Here is a 20488-nt window from a genome sequence, read left to right on the forward strand (position 1 = left end):
TATGTGTTTGCACTGTAAGGCCTCTATGTGGGATGATAGCTTGGGCCCATAGAGCCCTGCACTGATCCTGTCACAGAGCTGCAGCCATTAGTGATGTCCACAAGTGGCCTCAAGGCTCCCTCCCCTCACTACTTACACTTGGAGCTTTATCTGACATCCGCTTGCCTATCAGGAATTTGTCCTTCACAGTCCCCTGCACCGAGCTTGATCAAGGCCAGCCTCTGTGAGCTCGCCCTTGGGTTCGTGGACCTGGAGCACACCCCTGACATCCAGTAGGTACTCCTGGTGGGTGGATTTTCCCACTCAATGACGGGCAGAGCAACAGAGGAATTTGGTCCTTTCCCAGGAAGGACTTCCCGAGATGGGCTTTTTGAGGCTGAGTAGAGTTTACCTCAGCAGAGAGAGAAGTGGCATTGCTGAGATAACTGGCTGCCACCAGACTCAGGTCAGCCATGATCCGTATCCCCCAACTAGGCCCCCAGTGTGACCATCCGCCCCACCCCTAGAGTTCTACCGGCTCTACCTGACCCTATGGCCCCAGGCTCCAACATTTCTAGGCCACGGTGAGATCTAGGGTTAGGAGGTGGGGTGAGCTTAGCCTCTTGGGCTTCCTCTCCAGTCCTTTGGATGAGCCCTGTACGTAAGGCTCCAGCACACTGCTTCCCACTTCTCTGTAAATTGGCTGGCATTATGGCTCAGCTGGGTTCTGGGCTTAAAGAATTTCATCCCATTAAACAAAAATACCATGCGGTTTGAAATATTTGTGCTGGAGCCGCCCTGACTATTCCTCAGGCGAGCCACATGGAGCTGTAATTAGTGCCTGGCGGGTAGCCGCCAGTGACTTTTGGGGTGCAAGCCCGTGGCCTAGCTGTGATTGTCTGTGTTGTTTCTATGTTGTCCTACCCTGCGCATGAGTTTGGCTGTTCCTTAGCCTAAGCAAGTTGGTCTGGGCCTAGAAGGATCTGTCCCTGCAGGGTGTGGCAGACACATATGCTCTGAGCACAAGGGCTGTCTCTGGGGCAGTGGGCAGAGAGTGACAGTCACTGATGGGTGCTCGGCTAGGCCCATCAGCCACATGGCAGATGAGATACCCTGAATATCAGTTTTCCCACCAGAACAGGTTATATCTACAGAGCCTGTCACATAAATGCTACGACAGAGGTTATAAGTCCAAAGATGTCAGGCTGTGTGTATGGTGTCTACTTCCTGGGTCTCCACACCACCGTCTTCACATGATCTGTGCCCCATGTCCACATGTCCTGGAGCTAGCCCGTATTCTTATTCTACCTGATAGGGACTGGCCTTCCAAGGTTAACTGACCCTTAGCCGTGGACTGAGTGCCTGTTTCCCCTTAAATTCCACTGTAACATCCCAGGAGTATATTAGAATGAGAAACTGGGGCCTTTGTGGGTTGTGTTATCTGATCTGTGGTGATCAGATATGGTTATGAGGGTAAGGGTCCCCAGAGTCACCTGTGTACAAGATCTCTGCCATTTATGAACACAGGAGTCAGCTGCCTGTGGCCCAAAACCTTCCCTGTTGCACCGTGATCTTGGTTCCCAGCCTCCAGACTAAAACATGTGTTGTGTGAAAGTTCCCAGCACCACCAGCAAGTCCCACTCCCTCCCCATTCCACTTTGCGTCACACTGGACCTGGGTATGCCTGGAGCTGGGACTCCTCCATATCCTGTCCTTCACCCACCCCGGGGTCACAGATGAAACAGATGTATGGGCCATCCTGACCCAACCAACTTGGCACCTGGGCAGTGGCTTCCCAGAGGGGCAAGAGCAGGACTTATGGTTCTGACCTTTGGGGCAGAGCCTCTGAGACCATAGTATATAGATGCCATGCTGGGGCTGATGCCCAGGTAGCAGGATGCCTGGTCTCGGAGATGAAGCAGCAGCCTTGGGAAACCAAGGTCCAGCAGGCTTCACTTTGAAATCAGACTTTCCGGGGGCGGGGTGGGGGGGTGGGTCTGGGCCATCTTTTTAAAATGTCACCACTATTAATAACATGGCCGTTGATGGAGGGAAGACAGGGACAAGGCCAAAGCCAGTTAGCTCATTCACAGTCTGAGCCACCTTTGGGGTATAGGCCAGGCCCTGTGTAGATGTAAGGAAGCTGTGTGAGGCTTGGGGACCTGTGGTAAGGGTCAGCCTAGATGAGGTCTGCTCAGGGCAGGGCTTCCCGGAAGGACCATAGGGGAGGTGCCCAGAGATGATAGAAATGGGGGGTGGGTTTCACCCAGCTTTGTGTGTGTCTCAACAGAGATGAAGAAACTGTCAGGCAGCTGTCAGACAGATGCAGGCAGGAGAATAAGTTGCCTTTTCTTTTTTTTTTTTTTTTTTTTACAGGAGGCTCCAAGAGTCAGGGGGATTCCAGAACTCTGTGTGAACAGGGGGCCTGACAGGGAGGGAGGGAGGGGCTGGACAGCCTCTAACGGCATAGATTCAGTGTCTTCCAGCATCCAACTAGGCTTAGGGTTCCTCAGGAGGGAAGGTGCCAAACTCACCACCAGTACCTGGAACTCGAAAGTTCTAGATGCTGTCCACTCGGGGGTAGGCCTCCATCTTTGATGTCCACATCTGGTCTGGCCATAGCCTCCCTCTATACAGAGCTCCCAGTAGCCTAGCAGCTCCAGGAGGCTCTGCCTCACGGACATACCAAAATCTGGGATCTTATACATCGGTGCCCACACATTGTAGGGCTTTTGAGCTGGGCAGACTGGCAGGATCTGTGACCATAACAGCTGCCCTCCATCCTGCTAGAAAAGTAGAGTTACTGAAGTGTTATCCACTGTCACCCAGTGCTTCTAGGGCTTCAGGGGGGTGGATGGTAGGGTTAGGATGGACTTGGGGCTCAGGGACAGGTAGAGCAATGTCTCTGAGGGTGTGGGAGCAAAAAACTAGAGGGGTTTGCGCCAGGCTGGGAGAGCAGGCTGGTGGTAGGCATTGCTGTGAGGTTTCCCTTTTAAATAAATACCCGGTTGCCAGGCAACAGTGGTGGGGATAGCCAGGCTTTGCATAGATGGATTGGGGGTGGGGGTCAAGGACCCAGTTGGAACACAGCCTGCAGCAGGGTTCCTGGTTTCCCATGGATGCCAGCCATCATGCCACAAGGTGCCCGCCCTGTCTGTCCCCTTTCCTAGTATGCCTGGGATCCCAGCTCCCATGTCAGTACAAATTTGTGTTTGCAGCAGTTGACACACACATCTCAGATCACAAGTGTAGGCTGGGTTTTCTCACTAAGGTGGAGGTGGTAGTGCCCCTAGTAGTATGTAGAAAAGAGAAGGGACCCAGCCACATGGGCTGGGGAGCCGAGGCCCACCCAGAGAGGCTGCTGCCCCTAGCCTGCAGAGGAGGAGTTGAGCACCTGTGCACTGGAGCATTCAGCCTTTCCATCTCTTGAGGGACAAAGTCTCCTGACCCTCAGAGAGGACAGAGGGCAACCTGTGTGCTGAGCATACGGTGGGGACATGAGAGAGGCGTGACTTAGGGGGCCTTGCTGGCAATAATGTGACTGGTAGTGGCTCCTCCCAGTATAACTTTCTTCATCCTCAATGGGCACTATGAGGAGCTGGGTAAGGCAGCAGAGATACAGGATGGAGGCCGAATCCTGGATAGGGCAGCCTAGGCAGAAAGGGACAAAACTGCATACTGAAGAGAGACCCCGTGACCCTTCCCTTGAGTTTCTTCCCAGCCTCCAGGCCCAGGTACCATAGGATCCCACAGGGCTACAGTAGGCAGTCCTGGGTCCTACAGATGGGCCCTGCTCTGTGCTCTCCCAGGCCAGCCCCTATCAGTACTACCTAGCCATGGAGAACAGAAGCCACATGGGGGCCCCTTCCAGATGGGCTCACCACAGTTCTGCAGGAAGGAGCCAGACCCTGGGGGTGGGGGGAGGGGTGGGGGAGGGGAAGAATACCAGGCCATGTTCCCATGGAAGGAGTGTCCAATCCCCTTGGGTCACTAATTTGAGCTTCAGGCAGCTGTGCAGCGAGGCCCAGGCAGTTATTTCTGGCCCAGAGAATTCCAGCAGAGAGGTCCCTGAGAGCCCATCCTGTGGACCAGCCGTCCTTCTCCCCAGTAGTCACCTGGCTCGGTTTTTGTCTACCGTCCATCCTTCCTTTCCAGGACTACTGGAGAAGGTTGTGCGGGATGCTCTTGGGGATCCCACCAGGCAGAGGTCAAGCCAGGCCCTCTTGCCTCCTCCCAGGATTAAACTGGTAGCCCTGAGTGGAGCAGCTGGTGGGGAGGGGCTGTCACTATGATTGGTCCTCAGTGAGGAATAACCGGGAGAGTCTGAAAAATGTGAGAAACAGGCTCCCCTTCCAAGCAGCACCCCGATGGTGTTCTGGGGGTGGGGTGGGGTGTGCATGCTGCCACCAAGTGGCTGGCAGAGTCTGGGTGAGGTTTCTCGCCCACATAGCCTGCCTTCCTGCAGGCACAGGGACTAGAGGGGTGGGATCAGGCACTTTTCCACTCAATTATCCCTTGAAAAGATCCCGAATCAAGCTCTTTATTAAGAGCTAAGCAGAGACATTAGCGCACTTTCTAATTAGCATGGCTTTAAAAACTGCACAATTAGAGCCATTGGCATGTATTCAGCGGGGCTCCACGATGTCAGTCTCTGCGGATAGGGGGGCTTGGCCTGGGAAGACCTGGGGTCCTGCCCTCCTTTGAAGACCTCATAGGGTGTGTTTACAATGCAATCCAAGTGCCCCCGTTGTGTGTGTTTGAGACATGTACACTGCACTGGATCAGATAGTAGTTTACACGTGGGTACACGTCTGGTATCCAGGCCTGGCTCTGGGTGCCCCACTGTAGAGCCTGCCCCTGCGGCTGACCAGGCACACACTTTATCTAGGGCCAGAGCAATGAGCTGGGGGTGGTGGTGCTGCCTTACATGGCCTAGGCTGTGGGGACCAGCTCACCGCAGTTGTTAATCAGGGACAGGGAAGTAGAGTGCCTCACAGGGTTCAGGCGAGGATGAGGATGAAATAGAATGTTCTGGCAGCTAGAGCTGAGTATTCCTGGTGACCCAGCCTCCCCGTTTGAGGGGCTACAGTGGGGAGTGGCTCCCACACCCTGGCCTCAGGAGGAAGTATTCTCCCACAGACAGCCTGCCCCCCCTTCCCCTGGGTGACCCTGAGCAGAGCAGGCAGCTGGAGAACAAACAGCTCCATGTTTGGTCCGCTGCCCTCACTCCCCACCCCCCACCCCCCACCCCCGCTACCCCAGCTCAGCCCAGCCTGCCGTGAGTCACGCAGGCCTAGGCCTGGGCTCCCAGGCCATGTTCCCTGGGCCTGGCCATGGGGGTGGGGATAAAGGAAAAAGGTCTCAAAGAATGGGAATGGAGAGCAGGAAGCAGGTTGACTAGGCATTGGGGGGGGGACAGGGGGGTTAGAGAGGGAGTGAGGGGAGGACATGGCCAAGATTCCACCCCCCCCCCCCGCCCCGCCCCAAGATCCTGAGCTTTGGACAGAGGTGATGCATTGCATCAACTACCCTGCACCTGTTCCCTCCAGCCTACCTGGGGGTGGGGGTGGGGGTGGGGGGGACAAACCCTGAACCTGGTGGAGCTAGCGTGTGGTGCCACTGCCTGTGGCAGTACTGAGCCCTGAGCATCTGGTGACAAACCACTTGTCTCAGCTCTGGATGTCTCCTGTACTGATGGAAGGAGAGCCGAGAGATTGAGACCCAGGTGACCTTAGATAACAGCTGCACATACCCCCTGTCCTAGGAGGGACCTAGGTGGAGGTACAACTGGTCCTGTGGTAGCTGGAACAAATGTGCACACACTCAACAGTCTCCACTTCTGGAAAGCTCTGGGTCAGACCAGCTGGCCCAAGTACAGGGGTCTAATGAGGGGTAGGGGTGGAGGTAGGACACGCTGAGTCCCTCAAGGAGGGACAGGGGAAAGGAAGCTGCCACCCATGCCTGTGTTTCTTGTATGGGATCACTCTGATGACCCCAGCAGGACTGACTGCCTTGTCCTGACCTCTCCTGTCATCCCTATCTTTTCCAAATCCCAGACCTGAAAAGGATATTCACATACATTCCCCCCATCTTGAGACCAGTGGTACAATGCAGGAATGGGTAGCCGAGCTGGGCCAGGGCTGATGGAAACCTTTGGAAATGGAGCTGGGCTGGGGATCCCCTCTGCCTTTGCCCTAATTGGGTCTCCAGGTTCCTCCTCACCTTATTATCAGCCTGTTGGCATGGCAACAGCCTCAGGGAAGAAAGAGAAACCTCCTTCAATCATCACATCCTGCAGCGTGAGTGCTCCGCCCCTGAGACCTCCCGGGAGACCAGGACAAATGCCTACAGAGAGCTCCCTGGGCACTGACCTGTGAGAAAGGCTTGGGATTTCCACCACCTCTTCCTGGGGAACAAGGAAGGCATACAGACCCAGAGGGCTGGTGGCTGGCTTTGTTTGCAGTAGGTCGTGGGTAGCAATGTCAGACTGGAGGATATGGCCATACCCAGGTGTCTGCAGGGCCCCTCTGCATTTCAGGCATCCCCAGGGAAAGGAATAACAGGCTCCACCTACCCTGACTTGTGAAGTCGCTAGAATATCTTGTCCAGCATTGGGGTTCCCTCCAGGGTTACAGTTGATCTCAGCCACAGAGCTCCATCCTGCCCATCTGGAGGGAGCCAATCCAAGGTGTGGGTCACCCTGTCATGAAGGAGCACATAAGGGTGGAGAGACCCCTTATCCCCTGCCTGCAGTGGACTCATGTTCTACTTAGTGGTGGCCTACCTGCCCTTCCGAGCATCTTCCCAGAGCCTTCTGATTTAAACAGACACCAGAGACACCTGTGCTGAGCTTGCATGAAGGAACCTGTGCCTCAGTAGGGGCTCCTAACAGTCACTCGCTGAGGCTCCATTCATTGTAACTTACAGGGACACTGAGAGGGCCACCCTATAGGCTAGAGAGGTCATCGTGGGGAGTAGCAGGGGACTGGATCCCTGGAGCAGCCAGGACAAGATGGGAGTTGAGCATTGCTTCCCCAGGCTGGGCTACACAGAGCTCTGGCTTGGATTATGTGTCCAGGGCACTAGGAAGCCACGGCAGCGTGTTGAGCTGCTGCCTTGTTTTAGAGGCAGCTTAGATGGATTGAAGGGTGGTGTCATAGCAGGAGCAAGGACAGATCTGGGACCTCTCGGAGGGATGTTCCTGGGTCACAATGGACCGTGAGACATGACACTATGGGGGTCCAGTTATTTGGGGCTGAGGATGGGAACTGAGAGTTTGAGGAGTGAGCCGTGCTATAGGTTAGTCTCTGGGCTTGAGGGGCAGCTCAAGGAGAACAAGGAAGGAAAAGGCTAGGGGTGTGGGACCTCAGAGCTGGAGACCTCAGCCAGGTAAAGGTACATCGGTGTGAAGTGTGTCATCTCTTACTGGATGGTTTCTGTCTTCCTTTGGAGAGTTCTAAAATCTTCAGACACCTTGCCCCAGACATGCCCAGTGCCATAGAGTGAGCATCATAGGTAACCTAATCCATCAGTGCCGGAGGGACTGACCTATACAATCACATCCAGACCATATGAGCCAACCACCTGGGCTGTGCCTGGTCTCAGGCTCTGCTGGCTGCAGAGAGGGTGCTGCTGGCAGGAACTGGTGGAAAACTGACTTCCACAGAACATAGTTACGTCCCTGGCCTTCCCACATCTGTCCCCTCCCTTGATGGGAGGGGCCTTTGCCTGGGGACCTGTCCCAGACCCTTCCAGGCTCCCAGAGCTCTAGTACCAGAAGATCTGCCAGGGCACAGATGATGGATGAGGGGCCATGGAGGCCACTAAACACGGAGCATGTAACCCCTCACTCAACCCAGGAGTAGGAAGAGTGGGAAGTGCCAGGTTCACTGGACTGGCAGCCCAGGGCAGATGTGCCTCTGTACCCTGTTTCTTGTTATCTCTTTGCCCTGGTAATTCATGACCTGGCCCCTGGAAAGGCCTAGATAAGATCTCGCTATCTGCCAACCAGAAGTTGCTGGGCCTTTGATTTCGGGAGCCCAGTACTCCTAGTTCAAGTCACAGAACTTCCACAAGCAGAGGCATTGCCTAAAAAAGGCAAAAGATGTGACAATGTGAAGGGAGCTAAAGCCGAGTCTCACCCCTCTATGCCCCACCTTGTACCTTCCCCATGTGCCCATGGATGAACAATGCCCCCTGGTCTTTGCCTTTCCGTTCATGCAGAGAGTGCATCCTAGAGAGACGGGTTCGTGGCCTCATTGTGACGTTCTCCATAGATGAGGCTGTGTGACTTCGTGACTTGCTCTCACCCCTTCTCCGCTCCCCTCATGTCCTAGTTCATACAGCAGCAGCATTTTTAACGACAGGGCCACAGACTGCATAGCGTGTGTGCGGTGAACCATGCACCTTACCTAGAAGCTCTGCTGCTTTGGTTTCTTTTCAACACGGGGAGCCCTAGCGCTTGGACCAGAAGCCCTTGGGCCTCCCTGGCCACCATGGTTGTATAGCTTCTAGATGAGTAGCCCGTCCAGACCTCATTGTCAGAGAGAGACAGGCCAGGAAGACCATGCTGGGGGAGTCCGACTGCTTCTAGGGTAGAACCTGCCTCACTGCCCACTGAGTATGGAGTGCTGCAGCCACCTGCCCAGGACAGTTATCTGATGCGGGACCTGAAGCTGCTATTCTGTCAGCAGAGAGAGACGGCTTCCACGAAGCATGTGAGGACTCGTTGACAGACTCATCTCCTCACCAGGCGGGGCTGACCTACTGAGGACAGTCCTTCACCATGAATAAACATGTCCCTTTTTTCTTGAACAAATTGAAAAGTAAGGTTGAGTGCCCCTGAGAACTCGGTGGCAGCAGAGGCTGCAAGGAGGGTGGTCTATGAGCCTCAATACTGCAGAGTGACAGAGAGGACAGCCCAGACCCCAAGGACAAGGGGGGCACTGTAAAACAAGGGTCACTGCAGAGAGAAGCCTAGACCCCCCCCAAGGCGGAGTGTGGGGGCTGTCTGTCTGACCTCTTTTCCTATAGTGGCCCTCCACCCTTCCGTCCCTCCTGCCCAGCCTTTCGCACGCAAACCAAGCTGTTCTGGATCTGGCCTAATGGAGCTTAGCTGGCTGTGCAGATTGCTCTGAGGGCTGATAGGCGGGGCTGGAGCAGCTCAAAAGCTAATCCTCTGATCTCATGTACCACCTAGCAGGGAGGCCGTGTTGGAATCCTTGTCTTGCTTGGGGCCCACTCTGACAATGGAGGCCAAGCAGCAGCCATACTTGAAGACTCCTGACCCTCACCCCAGCTAAGCATGGCCACACTACCAATTGGTATGAGAGTGTGGGGCTCTGGGACCTTGGCCGTCTCACTGGGTTAAAGTTCACAACTCCCGCTGCCCTGCTTTTCTGGTGGCACCCTTCCCTGGTCCCCCCCCACACACACACATGACAGACACGTGGAGGGTAATAATTCAGAAACCCTGCCCAAGAACTGAGCATATCAGGGGGACTTAAGGCCTTGCTTGTTGCTGTACCGGAAGGATCTGTGTAAATCAAGTGTTGTGACAGATGGAGAAACTGAGACCTGAAGAAGGGCAGTCATAGTAGATTCAGGGCAGATCATGCCCCCTGACTCTAGTCCAGATGAGTCACTAGGGTTGGGTGAGAAGAATCCCAGGGACTGTAAGCCAACATGGGGGCTGTGTCAAGCTGGGTGTTAATAAATCCTGGGGTCTGAGGGTGCTGGATCACATTGGGCCATACCATCCTGCATCATGTAGCTCCCCAGTGAGAGATTGTATTCCATCTGGAGACCCAGCTAGGACTGTCACCCATGGGAGCCAGCAGCTTGTTAAGTTAACCAAACAAGCAACAAGAGACTGTTCCCTGACAGGCCTCGGTGACTTTATAGAAATGACAGTGGCCACCCAACCAGCAGGGTCCTGTAGCTTCCTCACCTCTGCTAGGACAAGGGATCGTGGCAAAGCACAGCCTTTCTCAGCATGTATGTCTTCCTCGTGGTTCCCTTTGAGTGAAGAAGGGCAGGCCTAAGATGTGTTTCAAGAAGAGGCACTCAGCTCCAATGGGGGACCCTACTCCCTGGCTTGCATCCCTTCCCCAGCCCAGCCTGATGCCCACCCTGAGCAGGCTCCAGGTGGGACAACTGCTTCAGCACCACGGACAGCGACCGCCGCCACTGCCTTCCCTCCAGTGTCCTCTCCATTCAGGTTCACGGAAGGCTACATTTAGGGGCTTTGTTTGTGGTGCATTGAAGACGATCCATCTGTGACCCAGGGACCCTTCTGTGGACTCTGGTCATGGTACCATTTTGGGTTTCCTGCACAGGCAAGAAGGAGAAGGTACCTTGCCATGGGGTAACCTTGTGTCTCCCGGGGGGAAGGCTATGTCCATTGCAGACAGCCTGGAGACCCTAGAAAAGACTTCTTTACCTAATGTTTTGAAATCTCCACAGCAGGACCTTCCCTTTGCTGGGTACTGACTGGAATTCTGACCCCGTGGTGTGATGTAGAGTGGGAAGGCTGTTGAGCCCCTCCAAAGTGAGAGGTGGCCAGACAGACAGTGGGGTGCTTGGAGTTTGGAGTGGGGCCCCAACAAGGGTAGCTGATAGCTGTTATGTTTGATAATCTCTAGCCACGGGGCCCTCTGCTATTCAGGGGGTCTTCTGGGACCCCTTGTTCAGCCACTCGTCTTGCTTCTCAAACCTTTGCTGCTTGCTAAGCCTCAGAGCTAGGTGGGTCTGTGCTGTCTGAGCGAGAGACTCCCACAAGGAGAGATCAGATTAGTCCACTTGGCTGGGTTCAGGCCCTGGGCTGTACCAGCACCAACTCCTGCCCACATATCTGTTTGGTTTCCTCTAACCCCCATGGAAATTGATTCTAATTTGTAGAAAGCCTGCAGGAATTTTAATTAAACCCAGAAAATCTATCTGTTGTAATTAAGCCTCTAGAAGTCACCCGGCTCCACGTGTTGTGACCAGTGGTGCTGCCTGTCCTTAGCTGCCCACAGAATATGACCAGGGGGCAGCATGACACGTGAGGTATGTCCTTGCTTTTGTAGGAAGCTGAAACTCCCCATTTAGGTAGATCTCGGGTCTCTGCCTGGAAGAGACCAGCCCTGGGCCCTGGACCTGATCTGTTTTCCTACTAGTTTGGACGGGGAGGGGTCCTGCCAGGCCTCCTGCAAGTTTGCCCTGTTTCCCTCTAACCCAGAGCCCTTGGCTGCCTCTTGTCTCAAAGCAGCAATCACTCAGGGAGGGCACTCCAACCTTGGTATCAGTCTTGGCGGTAGCTGTATGTGAAGGTAACGGCTGGGGCCTGGGATTCCTGGGTACTTTGACTAAAGGTTCTAGAGACAGTCCAGGCAAGCCAGCTTCAGGAGAGCATGGCCCATCTCAGTCTTTACTGGAGAGTCTGTAAGTAGGTGTCTGTGGCCCAAGCCTGAGAGAAATCAAATGATGGGCAAAGAAGTCAAGAAGCAAGCAGGCCACAGTCCTGGGCATCTGAGTGGGTGGGGGTACAAAGGATAAGCTAAAAAAGCCCATTTCCACTGATAGCCTCTTCCAGAAATAGGGCAGGCAGAGCTTAGTGGTCAGGGTAGTAAGGCAGACAGTCTAGGAAGGGCGTGGCCTGGGAACCATGTATGATCGGCTGGTCTGAGCGTATGCCCTACTGGTGGCCTCCCCCCGGCCATTGGAGAAGAGGGCTTCTGTCCCCCATGGCTTTGTGCTTCCTCTCTGAGCCTGCTCCCCTCTAACCCAGAGCAGCACCCCCTCACGCTGGAAATTCAAGTCTACCCCTGAGCCTCATGGGGATGCACACTGGAACCCCTAAAACAAAGCCACCCCTAAAACACCAAGCCCTTGTCATCTCTTGTCTGTCCACACGGAGAATAGCACAGAGCGCTGGGAATGAGCTTGGCAAAGCCGGGAATTGCCCGGTGTGGGGTGTGCAGAGGTTGCTTGGAGCCACAGGCTCTCCACCGGATGTGTAGACAAGGACGGGCTGAGAAGTCTCCATTCTCTCAGCCTGGGAGCCGTGCTGCCCATCAGAGGCAGGCCAGTGCTGCACTAGCAGGAGGCTGATTTTTGTTTTCCGCAGCCCCATTATGGCAGAGGCACTCGTTACTGCTGAACCCATTAAGTGTAATTATGACGCTCTCAGCAGGAGCGTGTAATTACATTGGTGGCCTGGCACCACCGAGCACACCGCCTGGGTGGGCTAAGGGGCCCAGCTCCATGGACAAGAGGGGTCAAGAGTCAGGACTGCAAGAATGGGTGTCAGAAAATGGGCTAGCCCTCCCTCCCCTCCGTCCCCTGCTCCCAGGTACCTCCGTGGATGGCGGGCACAGACCACACCAATACCAGCCTGTGTCCTGTGTCCACGCACCGAGCTGACAGTGCTGCTGTTTAGGGGTTGGCTCGTTATGGGGAGGGGGCAGGGCTCTGTGCTACTGTTCTCGTGGCAGACTCAGAGGTGTGTGACCTGTTCAAGGTCACCTTCAGGAGATTCCCTCTCTCCCTACCACATCCTCTTAAGCTCCCATGTCCCTCCAGTTATACTTTCCTTCATGCTCTGTAGAGTTTGACCCTCACTTAGGCTACCAGGCTCCAGGATGTTTGATGTCCTTACCTGGGCCCCCTATGTGACACTGCTGGCTCATTGCAGTATTTCCAGGGCCATCTCAGAATGAAGCAGGGTCAGGGGGCAGTGACTATCCTTCCAGGGAGAACTTGAGACTCTGGAGAGCCAGAGGGGCCGGCATGGTGCCGTGGCGCCACCTGGTGGTCATATTGTGGTGTTGTTGCCTGAACTGTAGACTTGGGGCTGAACCCTGCCCCAAGCTTGGGAGAGGGCCCACTCAGCTGACTGCACCCGTGTGCCAGGAAGCACGCCTGGGAGGAGGCGCAGAGTGAGGTTGTCTGCTGCACAGCCCTTAACGCACAGCCCGCAGGTGGTTCGAGCACATTAGCATGCTGGTCATCATGCTGAACTGTGTGACCCTGGGCATGTTCCGGCCCTGTGAGGATGTTGAGTGCCGTTCAGAACGTTGCAGCATCTTGGAGGTAGGTGTCAAGGACGGTGAGGAGGACCAGGAGGGCACCAGATGTGCCCTGCCCCTCATCCTGACCCCCTTTCCTCCAGGCCTTTGATGACTTCATCTTTGCCTTCTTTGCTGTGGAGATGGTTATCAAGATGGTGGCTTTGGGACTGTTTGGCCAGAAATGCTACCTGGGTGACACCTGGAACAGGCTGGACTTCTTCATTGTCATGGCAGGGTATGCTTGGGAATCCCAGGAGCAGGCTCGGGGCTGAGACCTGAGAGAGGCTCAGGTTTGACAGGGTGCATATGTTGATGGCCCCCCCATGGGGCGGTGAGTGACGGTGACAGGAGACAGAGGCCTCTGGGCTCCTCCCTCCCTGAGCATCCCTGCTTCCCCAGCATGATGGAGTACTCTCTGGACGGACACAACGTGAGCCTCTCTGCCATCCGAACGGTGCGTGTGCTGCGGCCCCTCCGCGCCATCAACCGGGTCCCCAGTAAGTGCCTCTACTGCCCTGAAAAAGAGATCCGCCCTTATCCTGCTGGGCCTGCCATTTACCCAGACAACAGCAGACTTGGCCTTTCTTGGGTAGTCCCATTTGGGATGTGACGGGGTACCCAGTGCTTAGTGCCAGGAGCCTCTCTGAACCTCCTTGTATGCATAGCACCTGGAGTGGGCCTGGGGGCTGAGAAGGTTCCCAGTTATATCAGTGTCCAGTGAGGGCCTCAGGCAAGTGGAGGTACATGTAAGAGTCTGGGCTTTTGGGGGGTACTCTGCAGCCCACTGCCCACCTCTCCCATACAAGGGAACGGAGCTCAGAGCTTCTGGAACGAGAGGGAGAGGAACACACCGCATGCTCCCACTACACATGGAGGGAAAGCTTGCAGGAAGTCATGTGGCTGTGCTTGAGGCGTGGCCTGTCCAGATGCTGGCCATCTGCCTTCATCCGTGGACAGTTTTGGTGTTTCCTCAGTAGCTGAGCTCAGATGTTCAGGTTGACGGTGGAAGGTGTGACTCCCACGGAGCTGCACAAGGTGCGTGTGCACATGCGTGAACGGGTATGGTTCCTGGATCGACCTGGGCATCACACACCCCTTTTCAGCTGCCTGACCTGACTTTTTAGCCTCCGCACTCAGCCTTCCATCGTCCTGCCTGGCCTTGACTTTTGAGATCAGATAGGGCTCAAACGCTGTGCGACACTGGGCAAATTACCAGACCTTTATGAACGCCAAGATCCCCTTGAAACACTGGAGTTCGGAATCTGTTTTCCAAGGACATGAATGGGTGTTAGGTGAAGGAGGCACATGCCTAGTTATGAGGGCTCTGCCTCACACCCTGTGTGTTCAGCCTACCCAGCAGAACCCGTGACTCCTCCACCTGGGTAACCTGCGTGCTGGAGCAGAGATGAAACCTAAGCCCGCTCCCATCCAAAGTGTTTGCTGTTCGGGTTAAATGTCCAGGTGGCTCTGGAATTCTGTCTTAGACAGCAACCCTAGCGCCGTCAGGGCTGTCTGAACATTTCCCTTGGGTCCACTCATGTGACCTAGTTGGTTGTTGCCTGCACCATTTCCTCAGTGGTTGAAATGTTAGTGGTGCCTCTAAGAGCTTGGTCTCCCTGTAACCTGAGGGTTCCTATTCCATGGCTACCCCTCTGGATTTCTCAAAACCCTGCTTCTCTCTGTCCTAATTGTGTGGCCCATGCTCTGCCCACAGCCTCAGCTCCCCCAGTGCAGATTTTGAGCTGTGTTCTTTTGATGTCCGAGAAGGGACAGACCAGTGATGAGGCCAGGGACCCTTGGGCCACTTCCTAGATTTGTTCAAATCCATACACGCAAGAAGAAGGACTCCAAAGTTGCTTTGAGATCCCGCACTGGTTCATGCCTATTCCCTGTGATAGGGCCCTGTTGCAGGCCTGCTCTGGCATTGGAAATGAGAAAGCCCATCCCCACAGTAGAACCCCAGAGCCCAGTGTGCCAGGGTCACCACAGAAGCTGCTCTGGCCTTGTGACAGGTCCACTGGGGCCCTGGAGATGCTGCGTGGTGAGGTGGAGCGGGGACACGTTTGACTTGGCCGTGTGGGGCCACAGACTGACTCCCCTCTGGGAGTCCATCAGGCCTTACCTGTCCCTGGCCTCTGCACACAGATGGTCTTGATAGGGATTTATGAGCAGTGGGGCGGGCTTGAGGGGGGAGGCACCCTAGGAGCCTGTCAGGGCTCCGCTGTGCTGAGCACCGGCCCTGCCGCCCTCAGGCATGCGAATCCTGGTCACTCTGCTGCTGGACACACTGCCCATGCTTGGGAACGTCCTTCTCCTCTGCTTCTTCGTCTTCTTCATCTTCGGCATCGTTGGGGTCCAGCTCTGGGCTGGCCTGCTGCGGAACCGCTGCTTCCTGGACAGCGCCTTCGTCAGGTGTGCAGGCCCCGCCCCTGGTGTACGGCTCTGCCCACCTAGCCAGATGTGACTCCAAAATGCTCTCTCTTGACCCTGCCCTTCAGGCTTCACCGTAGGGGCGATGCTGTTTCCCTTCTGTAGGCCCCACCCTCAAAGGGACCCTCCCTCTAAGGCTGTTCTCCTACCCTACCTAATGTGAGCGCCCCCCACCCGCACCAAGGTGCTCTGTCCTTGAATACAATGAACCTGGGTCCTAGTTTGTGGTGAGGTCCTGGGGTGCACAGTTCTACTCAGGACAGGCCATAGGGGCAAGTGCAGCCCCTGGAGACAGGATCCAAGTGGAGGTGAATACATAGGTGGGCATGGTGGTTCAGGGGTGGGCTGTAGGAGGGCCTGGGTGGGGGATACTTCTCCCTCTCAAAAATGTTTACTCTGAGAGTGCATGTGAGGGTTTGATACTGGGTGTCGTTAGGCTCAGAGGTCCTGCTTGAGGGAGGCAGCTGTGCTTATCTGTCTACCAGTTCCTGGCACAGTATCCCCAGTGGTTGCTGCCCCCTGGCCTTGCTCCTTTACATCTGTCTGATTCAAGGGCTTCCGAAGTGTAGGCACCCTGTGCCAACATGGCATTTGCTTCATGGGGATGTGGGTGTGCCCAGCCCCTTCATCCTGGACCTTCCTCAGCAGCATTAGAAGACCCAAGGCTGACCTGCCAGGGTGTCCCTGGAACGCAGCCGTGCATGGTACTGTGAGGCACTCTGCTCTCCACTAGGCCCCAATTGGGAATTCTGTGCCCCCTCCAGCTCCAGTCAGTGACTTGTGCACTAAGCCGCTAGGCCAACGTGTCTTCTGCTCTCTAGGTCTTTGGGTCTCAGAGCTTCTTAGACGCTCGTGGATAGGAGTATAGGGACTGGGAAAGAGGAAGATGGGGGATCCATGAGGGGATTTCAGGGAGTGTGGAGCTGTTGGAGACACCCTGCTTGGCCATGCTGCCAGGCCCCACTCAGGAGGACTCAGGATGCTGTGGGTACCGTGGGAAGGGACTGAAGGTGGGTGGTCCAGAGGCCCTGAGATGCTTCAGGTATGGCTTGTCAGTTACTGCCTCAGTGATAAAGTCCCAGCTGGGACGTTGTCTATCCAGTGTGCATGTTGCGGGACTCAAGTCTAGGGCCCGGCTGAGGAATGGGCATGTGGGGTTTTGGGTCAGCAGTCTTGAGTGAGACTGGTTGTGTAGATGGAGAGAGTGGTGTTTGGCCCAGGAACCCCTAGTGATGCCCTGGCCTTCTGCAACCCAGGAACAACAACCTGACCTTCTTGCGGCCATACTACCAGACAGAGGAGGGCGAGGAGAACCCGTTCATCTGTTCCTCACGCCGCGACAATGGCATGCAGAAATGCTCGCACATCCCCAGCCGCCGTGAGCTTCGAGTGCAGTGCACACTCGGCTGGGAGGCCTATGGGCAGCCACAGGCTGAGGATGGGGGTGCCGGTCGAAATGCCTGCATCAACTGGAACCAGTACTACAATGTGTGCCGCTCAGGGGAATTCAACCCTCACAATGGTGCCATCAACTTTGACAACATTGGCTATGCTTGGATCGCCATCTTCCAGGTATACTCTAGGATAGCCTGGGGATGCCTGGAGTGTGGGATGGTGGACCCTGAGACAGGCACCCATACTGGGGTCCTTGGGAGCTGGAGAATGTGGGTCCATGTCCAGCTGCCTGCCTCCCCAGGTCATCACACTGGAGGGCTGGGTGGACATCATGTACTACGTCATGGATGCCCACTCGTTCTACAACTTCATCTACTTCATCCTCCTCATCATTGTGAGTGTGGGCGTGGCCAGCTGGTGGGCATCCTGCATCGGATGAGGGGCGGGGGAAGAAGCCATATCCCTCCCCTTCCCCCTCAATGTTCATCCTGGACCCAGAGTCCTAAACTCAGCCGCAGCTGCGGGATGTGCTTTGGTGGGTGGGCAGGCAGGGGGCTTTTCTGCCTAGCCTGTGGTTGAAGGAAGTATACAGGATGGAAGGAGACCTATACAGGCCCTCGGCCAAAGGCCCAAAATCTTGTGAGCAGTCGGGCTCCCACCCCACATTGTATCTCGCCCTCTAGCACAGTGTACCCACAGCAAATGTGTGATCTTCTAGCATAGCCCCCTGTAGTGAACAGGAATCTCTCACACACCCATCACCCCACACCTCTTTGGCCCATGACTCCCCATTACCAATCGCCCACACACACAACCCCCCAAAACATCCATGCCTCAGGTTTAGTTTTCTCTTGCCCCTCAATATCCCGTGGTCCTCAGATAGGACAATATTAGTTCATCATCCAACAGACAGCTCCAGATCCCTGAATGCATAGGAACTGCCTGCAGGGACCCAGCAGGGAAGGGGTAGCATACATCCTCAGACAGCCCACACAGCAGGGGCATAGAGGAGAGTCAGTAATGGCCTATACCAGGGAGAACTGGCCACAGAGGCTGCCTGGGAAGGCCACAGTAGAGGACAAACCTAAGGAGCAGGAACTCATGCAGGACCCCAAGGCGGGGTCCCCATCCCATTATCACACAGTTGCAAAGTACCTGTTGCATGCCACTTCCTGGAGTATTAATGCTTGTGGCATTGTGGCTAGGCCCCAGTCCCCAGAGTGGGTCCTGGCTAGGCTGGGTATGGAGCTGCTGTGTAATCACACACACCCTGCCACAGGTGGGCTCCTTCTTCATGATCAACCTGTGCCTGGTGGTGATAGCCACACAGTTCTCAGAGACAAAGCAGAGGGAAAACCAGCTGATGCGTGAACAGCGGGCCCGCTATCTGTCCAACGACAGCACTCTGGCCAGCTTCTCGGAGCCTGGCAGCTGCTATGAGGAGCTCCTCAAGTACGTGGGCCACATCTTCCGAAAGGTTAAACGCCGTAGCCTGCGCCTTTATGCCCGCTGGCAGAGCCGTTGGCGTAAGAAGGTAGATCCCAGCAGCACCCTGCATGGCCAAGGCCCCAGGCGGCGGCCACGGCGCGCAGGCAGGCGCACAGCTTCTGTGCACCATCTGGTCTACCACCACCACCACCACCATCACCACCATTACCACTTCAGCCATGGTGGCCCACGCAGGCCTAGCCCAGAGCCAGGTGCTGGTGACACCAGGTTGGTTAGGGCCTGTGTGCCACCCTCGCCACCATCCCCAGGCCATGGGCCACCGGACTCTGAGTCTGTGCACAGTATCTACCATGCTGACTGCCACGTGGAGGGGCCACAGGAAAGAGCCCGTGTGGCGCACACCATAGCCACTGCTGCCAGCCTCAAGCTGGCCTCGGGCTTGGGCACCATGAACTACCCCACCATCCTACCTTCAGGAGCAGTCAACAGCAAAGGTGGTACCAGCTCGCGACCCAAGGGGCTTCGGGGTGCTGGCACCCCAGGGGCTACAGCACACAGCCCTCTGAGCCTGGGGAGCCCCAGCCCCTATGAGAAGATCCAGCACGTGGTTGGGGAACAAGGTGAGGACCCAGCCCCCACCATGTCAGAGTGAGCGGGGAGGGGGTACCCAGGCAAGGCTGGTCCTTGGTCCTAAGTGTTCTGGGCCCACATCCCATTGCTCCAGCCTGACCCCAAGAGGAACTGCCAGGCCGTTTCTTTGTATCTGTTTATCTTTGAAAAACTGCCCCTTTCTATATGGAGAAGCTAAAATTGGGATTGTGCAAGAGGGAAAATGGAGACCAGAGGCTCAGGGCCCTGGGCTCAGGGCCACGTAACCTAGCTATAGTTGTCTGTGTCTTTGCCTCACAGGACTAGGCCGAGCCTCTAGTCACCTGTCAGGCCTGAGTGTGCCTTGCCCCCTGCCCAGCCCCCAGGCTGGCACGCTGACCTGTGAGCTGAAGAGCTGCCCATATTGTGCCAGCGCCCTGGAGGACCCCGAGTTTGAGTTCAGTGGCTCAGAGAGTGGGGACTCGGATGCCCATGGAGTCTATGAGTTTACACAGGACGTACGGCATGGGGATTGCCGGGATCCTGTGCAGCAGCCCCATGAAGGGGGCACGCCGGGCCATGGCAACGAGCGGTGGCGGCCGCCGCTGCGGACAGCCTCACAGCCAGGAGGGTTAGTCCGCCTCTGGGCTTCCTTTAGTAGCAAGCTGCGTCGCATTGTAGACAGCAAGTACTTCAACCGAGGCATCATGGCGGCCATCCTCGTCAACACTCTGAGCATGGGTGTTGAGTATCATGAGCAGGTAGGGGTGTGTGTGTGTGTGCGTGCGTGTGTGTGCGCGCGTGCGCGCATTTCCCCCAAACCCCAGGGCAAAGCAGGGCTGGGCTTGCAGGATGATGACTCTGGCTTTAGAATCTTCCTAGAATTGCTAGCCTCTTCCTGAGATCTCTGAGGGAGCCATCTGGTCAGTCAGCAATTATGGCTCCTTGGACTGAGGCGCTGCCGAATGGTAAGCACCACACCATTTTGGCTCGAGTTCAGCAGCTTTCCTGCTGTGGGAGGAACAGGTGGCTTAAGATCACCGAAGACTACCCCCCCCCCGAAGAGTGAGGGGACCCAGAGGCACTACAAGGGCCTCTACTCAGCCGCCTCATTCCAGGGAGCAAGCTTATGCCCAGACTCCCTGGGGAGGGGCTCTCTGTGCTTCCTCAACTTCCATGTCCTTGGGGAAACTGAGGCTAGACAGGATCTGCAGCATAGGCTGGACCTTCAAGGAGCATCAAGGGGTACCCGGGACTCCACACCTGCCTGGATGCTGCAGGTCCTCTTCCTTCCACAGCTCCACACTAGGGGAAATGAGGCACTCCTGGGGGCGGGGCCTGGAGCTCCACCCATTTTTAGGGTCTGGAGTGATTTCCTGGGGGCCTTTCCTCTACTTTTTCTTACCTCATAGTAAGCAGAAGAAATTTACCCACTGTGGCCTTAGGCAGACATAGGTGGGTGATGCCAGGGTGAGAATAGGTCGTCTCCATCCTGAACCCCCACCCCACCCACCAAGTGCGTCCCTATGTGAAAAAGCTACAAACATCTGGCTCACTTAATATACACGGATGCATTCTATACATGCGTGGTTCAG

The 20488-nt window shown here is 55.8% G+C and overlaps 1 protein-coding gene across 3 annotated transcripts in view; it reads left to right on the forward strand.

Annotated features, from left to right (window-relative positions):
- Cacna1h (calcium voltage-gated channel subunit alpha1 H) overlaps positions 1-20488 on the forward strand; it is a 59425-nt gene that overhangs the window by 23175 nt on the left and 15762 nt on the right. For 2 of the 3 annotated variants that reach the window (XM_029471410.2, XM_021149895.3), the window contains exons 3-10: positions 12942-13053; positions 13133-13266; positions 13431-13528; positions 15284-15443; positions 16718-17033; positions 17158-17250; positions 18136-18925; positions 19215-19654. In XM_029471410.2, coding sequence (XP_029327270.1) covers positions 12942-13053; positions 13133-13266; positions 13431-13528; positions 15284-15443; positions 16718-17033; positions 17158-17250; positions 18136-18925; positions 19215-19654 — 2143 coding nt within the window. Of the gene's footprint in view, positions 1-10154; positions 10182-12934; positions 13054-13132; positions 13267-13430; positions 13529-15283; positions 15444-16717; positions 17034-17157; positions 17251-18135; positions 18926-19214; positions 19655-20488 lie in introns of those variants that run through there. The other variant, XM_085833143.1, reaches the window with a different exon arrangement.

Source organism: Mus caroli, unplaced genomic scaffold, assembly GCF_978045245.1.
Source record: "Mus caroli unplaced genomic scaffold, Mus_caroli_1 scaffold_18, whole genome shotgun sequence".
NCBI lineage: Eukaryota > Metazoa > Chordata > Mammalia > Rodentia > Muridae > Mus > Mus caroli.